At 44.4% G+C, this 19,505-nt stretch overlaps 1 protein-coding gene across 1 annotated transcript; it reads right to left on the reverse strand.

The window, feature by feature from the left end:
• Positions 1 to 5,401: 5,401 nt before the first annotated feature.
• nup37 (nucleoporin 37) lies at positions 5,402 to 18,822 on the reverse strand. The gene is made up of 10 exons (XM_083999820.1): positions 18,769 to 18,822; positions 17,689 to 17,891; positions 17,469 to 17,590; positions 13,768 to 13,840; positions 13,431 to 13,525; positions 7,317 to 7,407; positions 5,986 to 6,167; positions 5,859 to 5,909; positions 5,631 to 5,724; positions 5,402 to 5,540 (listed from the first exon to the last, which is right to left on the reverse strand). The coding sequence occupies exons 2-10, from the start codon at positions 17,842 to 17,844 to the stop codon at positions 5,427 to 5,429; spliced, it is 978 nt and encodes a 325-aa protein (XP_083855946.1). The 5' UTR covers positions 17,845 to 17,891; positions 18,769 to 18,822; the 3' UTR covers positions 5,402 to 5,426.
• Between the last annotated feature and the right edge of the window lie 683 nt (positions 18,823 to 19,505).

Consider the following 19,505-nt stretch of genomic DNA (forward strand, 5'->3'; position numbering starts at 1 on the left):
GTAAATACTGTATATATGTACTATATGAGATCATCTACTAGGAACAACAATCACAATGTAGTCGAGTTTGTGAGGTTCCACAGGGCCGTTCATTTGTGTGTATAATGTATCATGTAATGTGAAGATTATGTAAAAAGGAATAAATGTTTATTTTCAGCAGTAAGTGTCTTCAAAAGTCAATGTTTTATATTCCAGATGGAGAAAAGGTAGAAAAAGAAAAAAAAAGGTTGTGTTGTCCAGTGTTTTGCTGCAGTAGGAACAGGAGTGGGAGTGAACCACTACAATGACGGGTTTGTAGGCCATTTTCTAGCTTTTAATTCCAAACCAACTATTTCCATTTGGAAAATTCTTGGAACCCATTTATCTTCATGTGTTATTAAGCAAAGGGAAGGAGCTAATTATGAATGATTTAAGTATCATGTTCCCTGTGCTGGTCAAGGCCAGAGCCAGCACTGAGGCCCAGCACATCAGTAGGGCCAGGTCACCGGAACCTCACAGCCGACCACAGTACGGTCCGCAGGGCCGCGCTGCTGACAGATGCTCTTCTCTCTTCATTTCTCTTCCTCCGTTGCGACTGGAGACTTTGGCTTTCGGGCTTTTTTGACAGACGTCCAGCGTTTTGATCTCCACGCAGGCGACAATGCATATCAGAGCCGCACATGTCAAAGCTTTCCCTTGAAAAGACAAATCATCTCCATCTGCAGGACTCATAAAGCATCAACACCACCATCAGCACGGTGGCTGGCAAACCCTCCCATCGGCCACCTTGTTTTGGGAAGCTTTCCCTTCCCATAATTCCACTCTACAGTAAATCAAGCCCCGCTCCAGCCTCCCTGGGAAAGCCTGTGTTTGCGGAGTAGAAAAAATTGTGTGTGAAGAGAGAGAGAGGGATAAAGCAAGTGGAGGGAAAGAGTGATCTACTGCTTGACAAGTGAGTCGGGACACACACACACACAGACACACACACACACACTCCAACCAAAAGTCAAACACTTTATAATTCCTTGTATCTCGTTCTACGTCCAGCGCTCTCAAATCCACAAATCCCCATGAAACCACCGCCAGGATCCGAATCTGCTGAGCGCTAAACAAAAGCAGGTTGCCACGGCAACAGGACGACCAGCGAGGGATCCAGCTAGATTCTTGTGCCTTGCGTACTCGCCGCAAATCCCAAACGCTGTATCATCCTGACTCCAACCATAAGTGTTTCCTTTATTGATGTCAGGGCCATCCCATCCCTACGCTGGCTTGGGTTGCCTCCTCCCCGAGCTGGAGGCAGGGTCATGGGGTTCACTTTGCCCTCAGGCCCAAGAGCTCAAGGAGGAGAAAGACACTCTGTGAGGTGTGAGAAAATCTGAAGATTTAAAGCCTGATAGAAATCTAATAGCTTTTTCCGCAGCTAACAAATCATTTCGTAATTTCACCCTTTTCGGTGAAACAGGTGAGAGGAGGCAGACCAAGGTCATGTCTGTGAAAGAGCACGAAAAAAAAAAAAGAAATGTAGAGAAATGATTGTGCTGCACTTTTGTTCATGTTCATGTTAAACAGATGCAATTACAAGGAGGCCGTGAAGGCAAAGCACACAAAGCAAGATTGGAGAAAGGCCAAGATGTTTTCGCAGATCTGCAACATCTCCAAGCAACACAGCCTAAAGCAATGGTCCATCCTGTTGCTTGGTTCTGAAAGCTGGCAGCAGACCAGGGCGATATGAAAAGGGAGAAAGCCACGTGGCCCCGAACAAAAAATCACAACCCCTAGAATTTACACAGAAAAAGGACAAAAAAGCAAGAGCATCATCATCGCTGAAGTAAGGCAGAGTCATCCGATGGTTGGGCAACGTGCTTGGACTGGACGCAGATCTCATCCCAAGAGTTGTGCTGAGATGGACTCCTCCAGGCAAAATAAAACCTGGAAGACCAAAATGACCTGGCACAGAACTGGTGCTGACAAGGTAGCCAAGATGAACTTAACTGGTGGTGAGGCTGAAAATGTTTGCCAAGGATAGAGAATGATGGAGGGAGCTTATTGCAGCTTTATCTCCCACTGGGGACAAAGGAGTAAGCAAGTAAGAGGTGTTGGTATGTGCGTTTTTTCACTTTGGACAAAACCAAGCAAGCTGTTTTCCACTTTTTTTTTTTAACGGTACGTTAAGCTAAACACATGTTGACTGCAGCTCTGCACATGAGATCGATATAAATCTTCTCATTTATCAGCCTTGGAAGGAAAGCAGAATTGTATATGTTCCAAAAAATGGAGAACTACTCCTTTAACAAGAACACTTTTCGGTGTATCCTCTTCTAGAAAGATAGTTTTTTAAGCTAGGTTCTGAGTTTTCCGACTTCCCAGCAGTTCTTTAAAAAGCATTAAAGTAAGTACAAGATGTTCATCATGGTGAAATGTTGTTTTACAAACCTATTTTTGTCTTGAAGATTGTGAAAGTTTATTCTCCTCCAGCATCAACTCAACTTCCATTATAAGGGTTAGCAAGTTGTAAATATACAATATAAGCATGATTTTCTAATTTCTTTTTATGTGCATGTTCATCAAGTGAGATAAATATTAAGTCTTAGAACTGATGGTTGATCTTTTCTAGCTGGGTTTTTGTTTTGTTCCAACAGAACCAGCCTCCTCTGTATTGCCTAGTCTTGACTTGGACTGGTGTTCATCATCCCCCACCATGAAGTTGCTTTGTAGCTCATCAGAAAGCCCAGTCCAGTAGACTCTTCAATAACACATCCTTATTGCTTTCTTCTGAGTTATTCTTGCTTCTTGTTGTAGGTATAGCTGCACAAACAGGATAAACACCTGGCAAAAAACAGAAGGCGTTCCTTAATTGTTACCAACCGATCTGTACATTTCTGGGGTAGTTTATCCTTCATCTTCCTCAAAGTGTTTGACGACTGCGTCTACTGTTTAGATGATCAACAAACTCCACCTGAAAGTAGAAATGGTGCACTTTTTGGCCAAGTTGCTGAGGGCAAAGCGCACAAAGCAAGAATAAGAAAAGGTCAGGATGTTTTCCTTAATCTGCAACATCTCCAAGCAACACATCCTAAACCAATGGTCCATCCTGTTGCTTGGTTCTAATCAATGTTCTCTCCCTTTGGTTTGTGGACTGGTGTTCATCATCCTCCAACATGAACTTGCTTGGTAGTTCATCAGGAAATCCAGTCCAGTATTAGTGTCACTAACAAATCCTCAAGGGTTTCTTCTTGCTGTTGACCCATCAAGGTGTAACAACACAAACGGGTGTCACACTGAAGGCAGGATAAACACCTGGAGAACCAGAGGTCGTTCCTTAATCCTGAGCAACTGATCCGTCCATTTCTAGGTAGTTTGTCCTCCAATTTCCTCAAAATGTTTGACGACTGCGTCTACTGTTTGGATGATCAACAGACTCCACCCGAAAGTAGTAATGGTGCACTTTTTGGCCAAGTGGCTTCCACTCATCAAGATCAACATAATCACTTCATTCTGGGAAAGCATAGCAAACAAACCAGCCGTGAGATTAAATCAAACACCGGCCTCAAAGAGCTCTAATCTCTTTCTTTGTTTCCCCTCATATCATGCTCCTCATTATTTTTATTTGCTCTCTTTTTGTTGAGCCAGGGCTTAAAGCTGGCACGGCCGCAGAAGAATTATCTGAGGAGGAGATTAGGAGAAAGTTGGTGAGGATTTTAAGGCGGTCTGATCTCTCTTTCATCCATTTCACAGTTTGTTATTAGTCCACACACACCACTGCCGCAAGAGATCAAACTGTTTGTGAAGCACAATAGCTTCATTCAGGTTACATCAAAGGTAACATCGAGGCCCAGGGCAGTGACATCTGAGGACGTGCTTCCAGGAAAGAGGTGAGTTCGTATGACGTCCGAGGTGGATCATATGTTCATAGACAAAATGGATTTGGATCTTGGTGCAGTTCTGCTCATCGTCCATCAGATGGTGTCCTTGAGTCACCAGGATTTGTGAAGCCACTGAGAACCATGACGCATGTTTTAGAGAGGAAACTGGCTCAGTTGGCGATTCCAGTGCCCTCTATGGCTGCTTTTATACTCTTTGGAGAGCATTCAGAGTGTGCACAGACGAAAATGGCAGCCTCTTGCTCCGACACTGACATCTCCCCCCGTGTTAAATGCAGCTGCTCCAGCACCACTTGCACCTTAAGCACAGCAAACGCAGAGAGCGGAGACCACATTGGACTTGTTCAAACAAAAGAGTGGACCAGGAGAGCGGTAGCATGTTATGCTTTGTGGATGGCGGTTAACGCGTCCCGTCCAAGAAATATACAAGGTTGACGAACTGGTTTGAAAGAGTGGAGGTCTCTACGGCCTGTGCTCGCTCCGTTCTGTCATGCAGACACATGGTTGCACAATACAACCTAGTGTTTCAGCTGACATATACATTAATAAAGTACAATAAACGGCTCTGTTAGACACTCGGGTATGAATGCACGTTTATCCAATGCCAGAAGATTAAGTACATCTGTGGAAACAAGTGATCAGCTGTCACCTCGAATGATTCATGATCAAGTTAATTAAATGAGTGCCCTGTGCAGCTTAGCCGGCGTAGAAATGAAAATGGAGATGGTGGTTTCTCACACATGGACTTCCTGTGACAGTAGAAAGAGGCCTTGTTTCACCAGAGGCCAAATAACCCCCACATCTTCCACCTTCGGTCTTACCCACCAAAAGGTAAGGTAACGTGCATCCCCTCCTCTCCCTGCATCCTCACCAACCACTCGGCTCACATGCCATGGAGATGTAGGTGACCTGAAATGGCCTCAGACTCCCATGCTTCCCAGGGTTTTTCCTATGATTACATTTCATACAACCCAGCCGCCGCCGCCACTGCTGCCGCCACCACCCCCCCCCCCCCCCCCCCCCCACCCCCCTCACGCAGGGTTTGCCCAACATCTGGAGAGCGGCCAGACCTCCTAGCTTTTCCACATCCTAACCTTTCTGTGGATTTACTGCTTCTCCACGGCAGGTGGAAAAGGCCCTACAAAGATATATCTGACATGATTCAAAGTCTGTCATGGATAGTGAGAAAACGGAGAAACAGTTAGAGAAGAGAGAACACCTGTAGTACGATGATCATGTTGACTGGTGAAGTGGAGATTTGGCAACGAGGCCCCGGCGCATTCCTTTGAACTACAGCTCGCTTGGCAGGACATAACAGACAACTGATGTAACTCACTCTTCAGAGAAAAAGAAAAACGAGCCCTTCGCAGAGACCAGACCAGACCGCTGTTTATCTGTAGCTGACCTGAAGGGGTAGTCAGAAATAAAAAACACAACAAAAAGCTCAAGTATGCAGCCAATTTCCATACAGACTCACCAGATACTCAGAAAAATATTTTATTGAACATTTACTAGGGTAGAAACAGAGGATCTTGTTATCCACCGTGGATAGTGCCGTAGAGACGTCTACATCTCCGTCATCCAAAAGCTAAGTTTCCTGTCGCCGCCGATCACGCACAGCGGAAGCGTCCGGTGCCAGCTGAGACCCGATCCCACTGTTGCTGATCCGATCATCACTGGCTGTAACAACACCAACATGTGACATGAGACCGGAGCTGTAAAGAACATTAAAAAGATAATGATCTGAGCTGTGAAAAGCATCTGACTGACCTGTGGGTGGCCAAGATGGTGGATGAGTAACTGACTACTGATTTTTCCTGGACATCCAGTGGTGGCGAAGAGGTTTTCATTGGCACGAGACCACCTGAAGAGGAGAATAACATCCGTTCGAATGTCATCACATTCGTAGAACTGCTTGAATATAATATCTACAGTTTAGCATGATGGTTTTCAGACTGTACGGGCTGACAAACTAGGAAGACGAACCGACTTCCTTACCTGAATAACCTGGCTTTATCTATATGCGCTGGTCTTTTTTCTTGTGGGTAACTGCAATGACAAGCATACAGTTTAGACATAACCAATCAATACTTTCAAGTGCAACATATCCATACATTCCTCTTACCTAGAGCGAGTTATGTCCCAGATGAGCCAGTCGTTGCCTGCAACAGCACCGACTTTGATGGTGTTGGTGAGGCACCAGTCGGCCGACATGAGCGGCGACTGGCCACAGTCCAGGGACAGAATGGCCTGCTGGGTGACCAGGTCGTAGAAGCGAATCGTCCCCTTCTTCTCTGCCACCATCAACTTGAAGAGGACAGATATAAGTCACGTCAAATCGGCGTTTGCACACATTGTACAATTCAATCGATTGTTTTCAATAATTACTTCTAGGAACCGGAGCCTGTCGCGGCACGTAAAAGCTGAGAAAGCGAAAACTCATTAAAGGCGGTCCTGACAGCATCAGTCTTCTTTAACTGGGAGCCTGTCAGAGGTTGGAAGAGCATCTGAAGCTACCTGCCTCCAAACCTTTCAGGTGACTGGCCAGGTGTGTGGGTGTGAGAAAGCTGGCAGAGTTTGAACTGACTTCATTATGACTTTGATTGTCATCATCGTCGTCATCATCCTCATTTAAACCCTCTCTTAATCTCTTTGCCTTCTCATCCCGCCTTCGGGTCTGGCCTTTCAAAACAGTAACGACTTGTTTTGCCCCGGTGCATGCCATGAAGGCCTCTCTAGTGGGCCCTTCAAATATAATTTGCAAAACAGTAGAACTTTGGTGAAAATATGTTATTAATTATATATAAAAAAAACATATGCTATAAAAAGAATTGAAAGGACAAAGAGTCAATCAAGAGACGATGAGTGGACCTGTGACCTCTCCTGTCAAATAAGCAAGAAAAATCGATCTTCTTCTGGTTTCAGTTCAATCCTGAATGTTTGCATTTGAATTTATTTATTCAGGATAGCCCCTTGAGATGAATCATCTCATTTTCGAGGGGGGCCTTCCACAAAAAGATACAATGATACAATGTCAGGTAAAGAAATAAAAAGAAAAGCTAGATAAACAGCAGGAGCACATTGTTTCTCAGAACACATAGTTTACCATCTTTTGAACCGAGCCATGATTTAGAAATAGTTGGCAACCGTTGCATTAGAAGATATTTCTAAAAATGCCCATTTTCATTCCGGGCAAAATCTTTTATTTTGGACCAATTTGAGCAGTCACAACAAAGTATGTTTCACAATCTGATGTTTTAGTGCCCATGAGCAAAGACCAAGTGCAAAACGACTCCTTTACAAAGACTACTTGTCACGTTTAGACTTCACAGTTCATTCCTAACCTCACACCTGACTGTGTTATTGTCATCTGGTGGTGCAGATGTTGCAATGTAGTCGACCAGCCAAAGAGTTTGATCTCATAATATGAGCAAAAACACCTGAGCGAATGAATACCTTTAAGACGTCTTTCGGGTGCCAGCACACGCTGATACCAGGAGAGCGGAGTCTGAGGGTGGCGCTTTCATTTCCATCCAGGTTCCACACCCTGTTCAGATAAATTAAAATGAGTGTTGCAATGAACAATAATAAAAAAAAAACAGCACAATGGATAAGACAGATCAACACCGTCTGTGTCTTACTTTTCTTTCTGTGCTTTATTGGAGCCGAGACTACATCTGCAAAATCTTAGGCTTTACAAAGTTAACGATTTCATTAGTAACTCAAACTTCTGTGAGAATTCACTACAAGAACCTGTGCAGCCGTCTCATTACAGCGGAAAGGGGGAACAAACACAGGGGCTGTTCATCAGTTCTAATTAGTAACATCTCAGGCTGATTCTACTGGATATGTGAACCACCGTTGGCCCAGAACTCAAAACCCTTTTAATTAACAACAAAGATAGGGCTTTAGAGCAGACTTCTAAAAATAGCACTGGATTTTCAGCCACCCTGAGATGCTTGCATAATGGCTGAAAAAAAAATATCCCAAGGTTTCTTTCAATGCAAAACATGATGACGTAGTTTGTTCTCCAGAAAGCCAAAGTGTCGCAGATATAAAGTCACGAGCTTCTTTGTTACCATTTGCCAATATATTCTTTAAAACAAGACATTTACTCGTTCATTCCTCCGACGTGTTTGCTACAGAATTCATCCTCAACTTTTCCCTGAAATTGCGGCTCAATACGAGACACGTGGCTAAGAGGCTTTTATGGCGCGCAACGTGGGCAATGATGGACGGCGTGTTTTCCTCCAAGTCCGTGTTTGCTCCTAATTTATCCAGCTCCTTTGCGAGCTCGTGCACAAGTGATGTTCAGGGTCTTCGAGCTCTTCCAGGGAAAACGGGTTCTTTTCTCAGATCTGGGCCCTGAGCTGTGAAGACAGACAGACTTATGCTGGATTCCTCTTACGGGGGGAAAACGCCAGCTTCACATTACATTGAGCTATGATAGCAGGGGCAGAAGGGGGGGAAGAAGAGAAGGAGGAGGAGGAGGAGGAGGAGGAGGGGGATGGCGGTGGTGGTGGTGGTGGTGGTGTGGGGGGGGGGACATCACCCTCGCCTGACTCGGCGTTACGCTCCACTCACATTACAGCAAATGTTTCGCTGTGGGCGGCCCGCTGCCATTCATTTTCTGTGGAGTACAGAGAGGGCAGCAGAACGCACGTCAGCTGAGGAAGAGCAGGGGAGAGAAGTTGAACAGTATCCTGCTCTATGCAAATGAAACAGAGAGGTCGTGCAAGCAAAACGCCAACCGGGAATCAAACATACTCTGTGTGTGTGTGTGTATATGTGTGTGTGTGTGAGGATTATGACCAATCTTCATTAAAATAATAGCCAATTCTGCAGCTAAATAAGACATGTGATAGCGAACGCAGCTGAGAAACACCACGGATGTAATGAATCACTTGGACGACGTGAGCTGCGGTTCCTGAGACCTGGATCTATGGTAAACCACATCTGAACGATCCCTGAACTAGAAGAAAAGGTGGGGATGAGGAGGGAGGTGGGGGGTAAGGGAGGGGGGGGGGGGGGGTGAAGGGCTTGGGGTTGGGGGTGGGGGAGCCTACAAGTGTTTCTGGGAATATAAAACAAACGCTTGTGAAGCATGGGAAGGCGCTGACTGATGAGGTCATGCAGAAGACATCATCTAATAAAGCCCAAAAAGTACCTCCAAAGACCATCTAAATGTCAAGTGTGTTGTTGGAGAGATTGATGTCCTCAGTGGTGCGGTGTAGGGGAGGATATGCCCCGTCTCAGATGAAGACCTCAGTAAACACTCAACTTTTCCTGCCTCGTCTCCCCTGCAGAAGGATAGAGCCCTGTCGAAACTCTGGGCTTCTTTCCTTTGCCCATGTGCAGACTCAGCCAGAGCCTCCACCATGGAGCATGAGTGGGGCTGAGAGGGGGGAGTGGGGGGGTGGGGTGGGTGGATAGAAAAACCCCCAGACCACATCAGGAAAACAACGACTAAACCCTATTCTTTAAGACCACTAGCCAAGCAGAGCTCAATTGCACGCTACACCACCAACGGCCAAACTGTGGTCAACCACTCTGCCCTTCAAATGGAGAGCACCGGCTCCCCAAAAAAACATAAACTTTGCAGAAAGAGGTGAAAGACATGAGACACGAAAACACACGTGACCGCCCTCTGATAAAACACTGTATAATTGCATAACGCCATATCAAGCGAAAACACTCGGCGTCCATGTACAACAGAGTTGAAAAGGACATCTGAAAAGAGCGGTGCTGTTGTTATCTGAGGAGCGGGAAAACATCGAGGCCCGCCGCGGCGTCACGGTTCGTCAGCGTTTCCCGTACGCGGACGAAACGGGAAATGCTGTTAGCGTTGTATGAGCCGATTTACTGTAGAGAGCAGAGTAAATAATCGAAGGTGACTCTCTGGAGGGGAGAGAACTGGAAGAGTCGAACAATACAATACAAATCCCATCCCGGTTGCCTGGCGGGGTCGCGACGTGCACAACGTCTGCATCAGCACGTATCCTAACAGGACCTGCTCAAGATTTAATTTAGATTTGAAACACTAACATTATCTTTTGCAATTTTTTACTGTTGAGAGAGTTATTGAAACCATTTCATATGTTTTTTGGATGAGCCCAGTTTCCCCCCATACATCTGGTGAGTTCAGGGACCCCCCTTATAATGCCTCACAAAGATACGCATTTAAAATGAAAAGGCACTTGTAGCCTAAGGGAAACTTCTATAGTTGCAAGAGAGAGAGTGTGTATGTGTGTGTATATATGTGGAAAGATTGAGGAGTGGTTGAATTTCAAAAGATATATTCACATATTTATGTTAAGGAGGAAAATGAAAACATTGACTGGTGTGATTGATCTTTGGTACATTTTCAATAAGCAGTAAAGCTACGAGCTGAGCTTGTCTGACTGTACGCTGCACAGGCCGATCCCCGCTGCACCGAAGCCAGTAACACATTAACACCATGTGTTGCAACAGAGAGGCTGTGGGAATAGTGTGTCTTACACTAAAAGTAATGGATGTATGGTTGAAATGGAAAACTATATATGTCCAAACTGTTTAAATATCAGAGAGACGTCCAAAACAAATCACTAAATGGCTAAATTAGATATTTAAAAGCAAAAGCTGAAAAAACTGAATGAGATAACGGAAGATAAATAAAAGTAATAGCTAAATTATAAGGAGTAATGGTGAAATGATGGAGATAAATCATGTTTGTTTAAAGAAAACAACTGGAAAAGATAAACCTAGCTTTAGTATTGTATAAAAAATGGTAAAATTGATAAGTGCTCACATCTAAAAAGCGCAAGTGTTTAACTTGTTTGCGAAATTATGTCTAAAAAAAAAAGAATTAATAAATGAAACATCGCAGTAGCATTACAAATGCAAGCTGAACAGAACCATTGCGTGAATATAGGCTGTAACAATCACCACACTTTTATAACTAATAGTTAAGTAACATGCAGTTTATAATCCATTCATAAAATCATCTTCAGACCGTGACGATGGGTGGAGTATTAGACCTCATCTCTTAGAGCCTGGGAGATAAGTTGGAGGCATGGATGAGATAGAAATCTGTTGTAATTTGTTTCCCGATCCTTACACAACACAAAAGATCAAGAAACACAGATTATCAGCCAGAACAGAACAAACGCTTCAAACCATATACATAATGAAGCAGCTGTAGCAGGTGTGTGTGTGTGTGTGTTTGTGTGTGTGCGTTATCCCGGGTTCATCGGCGAACTCGGTCAACCCCCAAATCCCCTCAGGACCCTGCAGTGTGGCCCTGCGATCTGTAGGTGGCGCATTTCCCCACAGACAGACAGACAGACAGACAGAAAGACAGAGAGGGCTCGGGCTCTATAATACTATATACACTGATACCAGGAGGAAGAGGACGAAGACGAGGAGGAGGAGGACGAGGAGGACGAGGAGCTGTTGTTTAGACTACATGAGCCAAATGTAAACTCCCCTGAGGAAGTGGAGTCTGGCTCCCCACCTCGGTGCTGCAGCGTCAGGTTGCACGTTGGCAGCTGCAGAGTTTCCCACAACTGCAGGGGACAGTGATGACAAAGCTAAGCAAACTTATAGTAGAGGCTCGGCTGCCAAACCTAACAGAGTGATGGAGAGGTCATGAGCCTATGCATGCAGACATACACTTCCCTCCCTCCCTCCCTCCCTCCCTCCTCGCCTCCCTTTTTCTGCGAGGACCAGTTTCTTCCTCTCATATAGAGGCTCAGTTTGTGTGGGCTGACTGGAAGGTCCTCTCCTGTTAACTTGATCTATCCCTTGTTCCGCCTCTGTCTTCCTCCCGCGTCCCATATTTTCTCAACATGACAGAATTTAAATCTTTCAGCAGATGGAGCGCACTCCTGTTTTCTCTGGCTGGTCAGTGGAGGGAGGGGAAGAGGAGAGTGGATGGGGGTGTGTGTATGTGTGTGTGTGTGCGGGGGGACTTATTCTCTCTGTGTGATCTCAGACGGCCTGATGTGGCAGGACAAGGGCACTGAGCAGGACACGAGCATCAGAAAAAGCCAGCGGCTGTAAAAGTCCTGACAAGCGGCTTGTTTCTGCACCGAGGCTGAGGGAACCTGCTCTGCTCTCTCACCTGCTGCACTCGGTCCAACACGGGCTGCGTTCAGACGATTAATTATAAACTAACGACTACTCGACTATTACATTTAACGAGGTTAAACAGAAAAACAGTAACTACATGAATCTTCAAAAAGAAACAAAAATATGAACAAGAAAAAGCCATATTTTGATATATGACGGAGATTTGAGTAAACACAGACTCACAATGGTCTCCTTGGAAACTTATCTGTTGACGCTACCACCATCTACATTCGCCAAACAGCCTTACTGGGTAAAAACATGGCCACTTTGTCTGTCAAAAGAACTATGGATCACTTAAAGGGATAGTTCAACATTTTTGGCTAATTGGCCCATTGCCATAATCCCTATAGTCATAGCAGTAGGTTCGTTACCTTTAATTGTCGGTGCAAGCTATTTTTAGAACGGCGGAGCAGAGCCGCGAGCTGCTTAGAGCTACGCTACGGAGACTAATGGGATTTCTTGGTTAGGGGGAGAGACGGAGTTGTTTTAGAGGTAAATGCAGAGACTGCTTGCCGAAAAACTGCCCCCGACGGTAATGCGCATCAGCGGTTTTGCATGAATTTACCTCTAAAACAACTCTGTCTGGTAACGTTCTGTTATTATCTCATAGCGTGGTGAATGTGCAGGTCACAGCGTTTTGGAGTTGTTGGATTGTGTATTTGATAAGTTTGATGAGGGAAACCAAGAAATCCCATTAGCCTCCGTAGCGTAGCTCTGAGCAGCTTGCGGCTCTGCTCCGCCATTCTAAAAATAGCTTGCACCGACAATTTAAGGTAACAAACTAACTCCTAAAACTATAGGGATTATGGCAATGGGCCAATTTACCAAAATGTTGAACTATCCCTTTAATCAAACTCTCCTCTGGTACCATCGTCTCATCGTCGGAGTGAACTGACTTCTATGGACTCAGACTGTTGATCAACTATTAATAAAATGCGTAAAGCCCTGGACTTCACTTCCCAGCAGCCTTTGCTTTGAATCTACAAGCATCTGTATCAATATAAGGAATTTATATATTTACTGCACATGAACAATGTACAGTAAGAGCAGGGCCTGTGCTGCAACAAGGGTCTGCATGTTGCAAGAGAAGCAGCCTGTTGATGTAGAGGGGGGGGGGGGGTTGTCCCTGCAGTGACCCTGGCTACTGACACACTTTTTCCCTCCTCTAGCATTAATTGAAAAGGAAAATTTGGGGACCTTATTATAGGTCCCCCTTAGAGAGGAAAATCTTTCTGCAGCTAATTGGATTTCCATATTTAACCAATTAGCTAGAAAAGCTACAAAGCAGCTCTGTGCTTACGCACAGTCACACCGGAGCATGTTGTGCTTAGCATCAAGTTTCACTGTGGAAACACAGTCAGGACTTTCTGCACCATTAACAGAGAACAGAACTGAAAATCAGAAGCTGGGAACGAACACACACACACACACACACACACACGGAAACAAAACGGTTTGGACCTGCAAGTGTGGTCATCACTGACGGAAGCAATTTGTTTCCCCTCTGTGGGCTCGAACACCAAATGGTTAATGTAGCTGGTGTGCCCCTCCATCACCTAGACAACGGCACGGGAAAAACAATATGTAAGTATGCAAAACAAGCAAACACATGATCAATAAGCATTATCCATAAAAGAAAGTGAACATTAGCCAGCAGCACACACGGCGGCGGCGGCTGCAGCTCTGCACGGCTACGTTTGCTGTATCACTAAGTACCAAATGTCAGTGCTAAGTAGAGAAAGTTTGATGCCAACTGACAAGCGCAATTCTGGCCAATGTGCTCCAGATGTTGCACTACCTTGACTTCATGCCTATCCTGGAGATCAGAAGTCAGCAGGCGTAGCTTTCTGTCAGCTGCCGCGGTGCAGAATCTGCAGAGAGAAGGGGGGAGAGAAGAGGAAAAGAAAGAGAGGATATGAAAATAAACAAAGAAAGAACATCAAAACAGAGTCGGCCTGCACCAGACCCAATGACAGACAACATCTTGTTCTGCATACATGCCTGCAACCGCCTAGACTGACACCTCTGGCTGAGGCCGTCGGTGTGTGTGGTAGGAACTTGGACGGCGATCAGTGGAAACGCTGCCAGGGAGATTCTAATTGCAAGCTAAGATAAACACGGAGAAAAACAAGATTCCTCACGCCATTTACGCATGTCTCTGTTCAAAAAAACCTGCGCGGAGCCAGGCAGAGGACTTTCCCTCTAATCAGTCCTCGTATACACCAGTGCCTGCAATTATTCACACAATTACACTAACTCACTTATGACAAGAAAAACACACACATATCACCAGAATAAACAGACAGCGGTTCACACATTTTCAGTCGCAGGCACAGATGGATTTGGCATGATGTCACTACAAACACCCTTAACGTGCTTCGGGGTATTACTGCTACAGTAGATTAGATTATATTAGGACGGGCCTTCTCACCCTACAAATTAGTGTTGTACTTTGAAGTAAAGCATGGAACACATTCTGGCTGTTTTTTTAGCCCTAATGTCAAAGCCATTTTCTTGATTCCTCTCCAACAAATCCTGCGTAACATAATAAAAGTCACGATAAAATGCTAAAACTTCTGGTGAATTCGGAGGTTTGTTGTTTCAAATCACCATGATTATTGTTTTTGCAAACGACAGAGACGAGAATAACCCCGCGGAGGCCTGCAAAACATAAACTCGAATGCAAATTTTGTGTGAAACAGGAGAACGTTTTAGGCAAGAGGGAACATCTTTTAAGCGTGGAGCTCCCTCGATTGCTTCAACATCTGAATTCTGAAGCTTGACAGATTGTTTTCGTCTCCAAAACATCTTCTTAATGATTTTTTTTTTTGACAATGTTTTCGTTTTTTTGCAGCGGTGTCGTGTTCTCGGTTGTTTTCTTGCCCGAAGAGTTCAAAGATGATTGGAAGCAACAGCCAGCAGCCTTAGCTTAGCATAAAGACTGTAAACAGAGGACGGGCAGGGGGGGAACCAGCGGGCAAGTGGCTCTGTCCAAGAACTTCTTTAAACATGGCTACGTGCGCCTCACTATCATGTTTATGAAATCTGAGTGTAAAAACGGCAAATTGTGGTTTTATGGGGAGTTATGCGGTGTAGCTTTCTTAGCGACCACTGGCTAGGCACAGTTACTTCCTACAGTCTTTACCCTCGTGGCCTGGCAACCTCACAGCGACAACAAGACTCCAGGCAAATTAACGTGTTTCCCGACAAAAAAAAAAAAAAAAAAAAATTGGGGGTACACAGTTTGCGTAGGGGTTACGTTCTTGGCCGGGGTCTGACAGAGGGTTTGATTACCAGTAGTTGTACTCTCAGTTTGGTCTGGCCCTCCACCAAACAAGCCCTGGTTGTGTAAAAGGGGGTTGGAGGCCAGAGAGTGAGTGAAGGCCCTGAACCGTGTCACTGCATCACTGACCCCTAATGGCGGGTCAGGGCACCTGCACGGTGGCTTCTGGACCTCAGGGGACAGAATAAACCACATAAATAAATAAACACACATGCAGAAGCAGCTCCAGCCAGAAAAAGCCTCCTCTGCTGTTGTTCCACTCGTCCTGTCTTCTTTTTTTTTTTTAAACCAAAATACTCTGAAACATCCGATACAACATTTTGTTTCCACAACAGCTCTACACTACTTGTTAGCTGGAGTTTTCCATTTCTAAACTAATTTGCCCGGAGAGAGGCTGTGATTGGTCAGCGGCCGTGCAGGCAGGACATGTACGCAAAACCAGTGAACAAAATGTAATTAAATAAGGCTGTTATTTGTCCGATGGGGTAGACTTCCCGTCTTTGCCATCACTCATGGGGCCATGACACAGCAGAGTTTTCTGATGAGCAGGTTTTTTTTTTTTTTTGTGTGTGTTGTTTGTTTATTTTTTCAGTAATCCAAGAAACAAGGAGAGAGATGGAGGGCAGTGCGGTTTTTGCTTACCGGGAAGCAACGCTGGGATGTTTAATCGGTTTTATGCAAACTGCAGCATATGTTTAAAAAAAAAAAAAAGCATGTTATTATTCACTGATGAGCGGTGGTGAAGGCTGTGTGCAGGGTTTGCAGTTTACCTAGTGATGCAACCTGCAGTCAGAGTCTATGGAGGGACATCCTGAGGTATGATGCCCCCGACGTGAACTGCTTTTTGAGCTTTGCTGCACGTCATTCCCACCCTCCACCCCCCCCTCATTTCCTGTCATTACCTGTCCTCTCTCTACCTGTCATTCAATGCTTTGTCCAAGGTATAGAGTTTGTTTATTTGGGAGCATGTGGCTCTGTGTAAGTTTCAACAGGCCTAAGACTTGTTCCCATTACAAGCCGATGTGGTGGTTGGTGGCAGCGATTGCAGCTCGAGCCCCCTTTTCCTCCCCTCATCTCCCTCTCTTTCTCTTTCTCTCTCTCTGGGCCCCTGTTTTGAGGCAAGCCTGTGAGAACGTTGTACTTTTCCTGGAAGGCACGGCTACGTGCAGATCGAAGGGAGGGATGGAACCAGAGTGGGTAGTCATCAGCGCAATAACATGTGCGCACGTCACAGCGCTGGCTCGAGGGCCCTGTGGAGTAAACCACAGAAGGCTGGGAATTATCGCTGCCTTTCCTTTTCAATTACAGAAAGGCTAAACACCTCTGGAGGGACCGCCGAGCCTTCCCATCCCCTGCTCCAATTAGGAGGAAACTCTTGCTTTCTAACAATCTACAGTTAGGTTACCCCCCCAACCACCCCCCCTCCTCCTCCAACCCTGTCCAAGGCCACCTGAAACAACTTGGCTCACATCCTGGCAGCTGCAGTGTGACAGTGATGACTACTTTCACACAGCGTGGCTGCTGAGCTTTCAATACAACCGCCTCTTGTTCTGGTCACAAGAAGAATGTTTGTGAATGAATAATTATCCTGTTGTGTTAAAAGATACGAAGCTCGAGCTCCCGATGCAGGAGCAAACTAAGCCTGGCGTAAAACTTTCTAATCCTTTTACAATGCTCTGATGATCTCTTACATAAGAGGCACTGCAGCTGCAACTGTTCCACCAAACTCACCATCTTTTGTTAAAAAATCATCTGTTATGCTAATAAGGTCATTCATAAAACTGATTAATTAATTACTCAGCGAACACACTTCACATAATCTAGAGATGGTTTAGGTGGCAGCAGAGCATGACCATCGACTGTAGTTGATGGTTTGAAACCTTGCTCCTCCTCTGCACATGTAAAGTGACCCTGAGCCTGAAGTATTGGTGGCTTCTGGTATATTTATGCAGGATAAACAGAAATTGTGAAGGACAAAAGTATCTGACAGTCAGATTCTTCTCCCGTCAGTTTTATCATAAATTAATTTGATGCATGGATTCATTTGAAAAATCTTCTCAGGTTCAGTTTTCATGGGAAGCAGCAACATTTGGCACCTGGCAGCTGAAATACATGGTGTTCAGGGGCTAAGTTGTCAAATATAAGCTGATCTGACGCTTGAGCCTCCCCGATTAGTACTGAAATTAAACCCTTAATGCTATTCAAAGCAACATTACCTGATAGTGGGTATGCTGTCCAGTCGGGATTCAGGGCTCCAGGCGAGCGCATCAACACGTAATTCATGATGGAAAACTCGAAGGACGTTGAACTCAACTCCCTCAATCTCCATATCCTCCTCCTGTGGTAACAAAAGTATCATTGTAAAAAAAAAAAAAAAAAAAAGGAATATACAATTCAAGAGGGGAAAATCTGGTTGTGTGAAACTGCATCTCTCACCTGGAAGAGGCAGGTGCCCACGACCACATACTGGTTTCCACCGTACGCCAGCAGAGAGGCAGGGATTCCTGAGCTGAACGGGCTGAACTCCACCACATGGACGTAGTCCTCACATGCCACCGTGTAGCTGGGACTGCGGCTAGAGTCCTCCTGCATGCTGTGTGTTGTGGTACAAGTGGCTTCGGATCGGAGATTCAACCGTGCTGCAACAGAATAAAGAAGGACAGAGGACAATTTAGTTATATGCAGAGCACAATTACACATTAGCTAGAGTTAAATTTAAGTAAAACAAGAATATAATACTGTCATATCATTTCCTGCACAAAAGTGAAATAAAGAATTTGGATATTTGCAAGATTTGTTGAAAGAGGTGAATCTATGGCCTGAGGAGTGGTGACATATTCTCAAATGACTGCTCACAATCATTTCAGCGATATTACAAGATCTAATCTATCATGAAATCAACATAAACTACTTCCTCAGGCTATGAAGAGTAAAACTAGTCAGTCAAATCAGACACTTTCACAATGTTTGCACTAGATGTGTGTCAGAGAGCGCCGCACCAAACCTCGTTCAAATATTTACTTATTTTACACATCCTTGTGTACACAGATATTAATACTGATAACAGGGTTCAATATGGGACACTTTTCCTAATGAATATCGATCATCCATCAATTCGGCAAGTATTAAATACACATATCAGTGACGTAAATGACTGTAATGTCTAAGTAGTTTCAATACAACTACACAGACTGGATCGATAATCCCACAATGTCCTTCACTTAACAGCCTGTTGAAATAAAGTTACACCCGCCACATGTCATAAGATTAAAGTATAGCTTTGGAAATAAGTTTATCCAGGTTTAAATGGCACATAACAGTGACCTATCACCTGTCAAAGAGCTGAAACCTGGCTCAGATAAGACAACACAGCAAGCTAGCGAATTAGCCAAACAAAGTCTTATCTTTGCTTGACTTTACCATTAAAACGCTCCGACTGACATGGTTGTAAATACTCTCAAGCTATTAGTGTATATCCCTGTTCACCACACAGCTCTGAATGTTTTACTTTACCACCTTATTTTCTACTATTTCGTGGAGTCAAAGCGTGCGCGCCTTTGGGATGTTTTCAGTCTTCTTCCGGCTACGACATGGAACGAACCATTGTGTGGAAATAAGAAGGGGACATCTCGAGCAACGTAAATTTAAAAAACATTAAACTACGTCGCTTTAAACCAACATACGATTAGGTTTCAAAGTAATATTGATTAGAACAATCACAGTCTATTAGTAAACAAAAAAAAATTGATATAAAAGCGTAAAAGAGAAATACGTTAAATCCGGAAGCCCCCATTGTTGGATACTTCAAGCTGGTTGGCCAGAGGGCTGTATACGTCATCGTTGATTTAAATTCAAAACAGCTTCTTCTGCTGGTGGACGTGTTTCTGTTGTTGAAGACTGACACAATACTCGAGGTTTGAGTCACTAAATTAACGTTGTTTTGTGCTATGTTGTGGTTTAATACTCAGTTAACACTTAATAATAAGTATGTTTGTATTGTGAGCTGACGAAAAAGACAAACTAAATCCTTTTTTTGGGATAAATTGTTACTAAGTTAGCTCAGCAGTAAGCTTGGGGGGGTTCTTTTCAAGGGAGGTGGAAAGAAATTCTTTATAAAGTACTTTTGGATTTACTATGAAGTCCAATAACCTTCTTTTGTTCCCTCAGAGTTGGTATAAACTAGATTTAATTTAGTAAAAGTTAAGCCTGAAACAAGTTGCATCTTAATTTAAAAGAATTGTGAGAAATCATCC

The sequence above is a fragment of the Trachurus trachurus genome (genome assembly GCF_905171665.1).
Source record: "Trachurus trachurus genome assembly, chromosome: 23".
NCBI lineage: Eukaryota > Metazoa > Chordata > Actinopteri > Carangiformes > Carangidae > Trachurus > Trachurus trachurus.

Coding starts and splice junctions, on each gene's coding strand:
- nup37 (XM_083999820.1), bottom strand. CDS start 17,844: ATGCAGGAGGACTCTAGCCGCAGTCCCAGCTACACGGTGGCATGTGAG. Junction 17,591..17,688: donor TGGGCACCTGCCTCTTCCAG/GTGAGAGATGCA, acceptor TTGTTACCACAG/GAGGAGGATATGGAGATTGA. Junction 5,910..5,985: donor TGGGACATAACTCGCTCTAG/GTAAGAGGAATG, acceptor TTGTCATTGCAG/TTACCCACAAGAAAAAAGAC.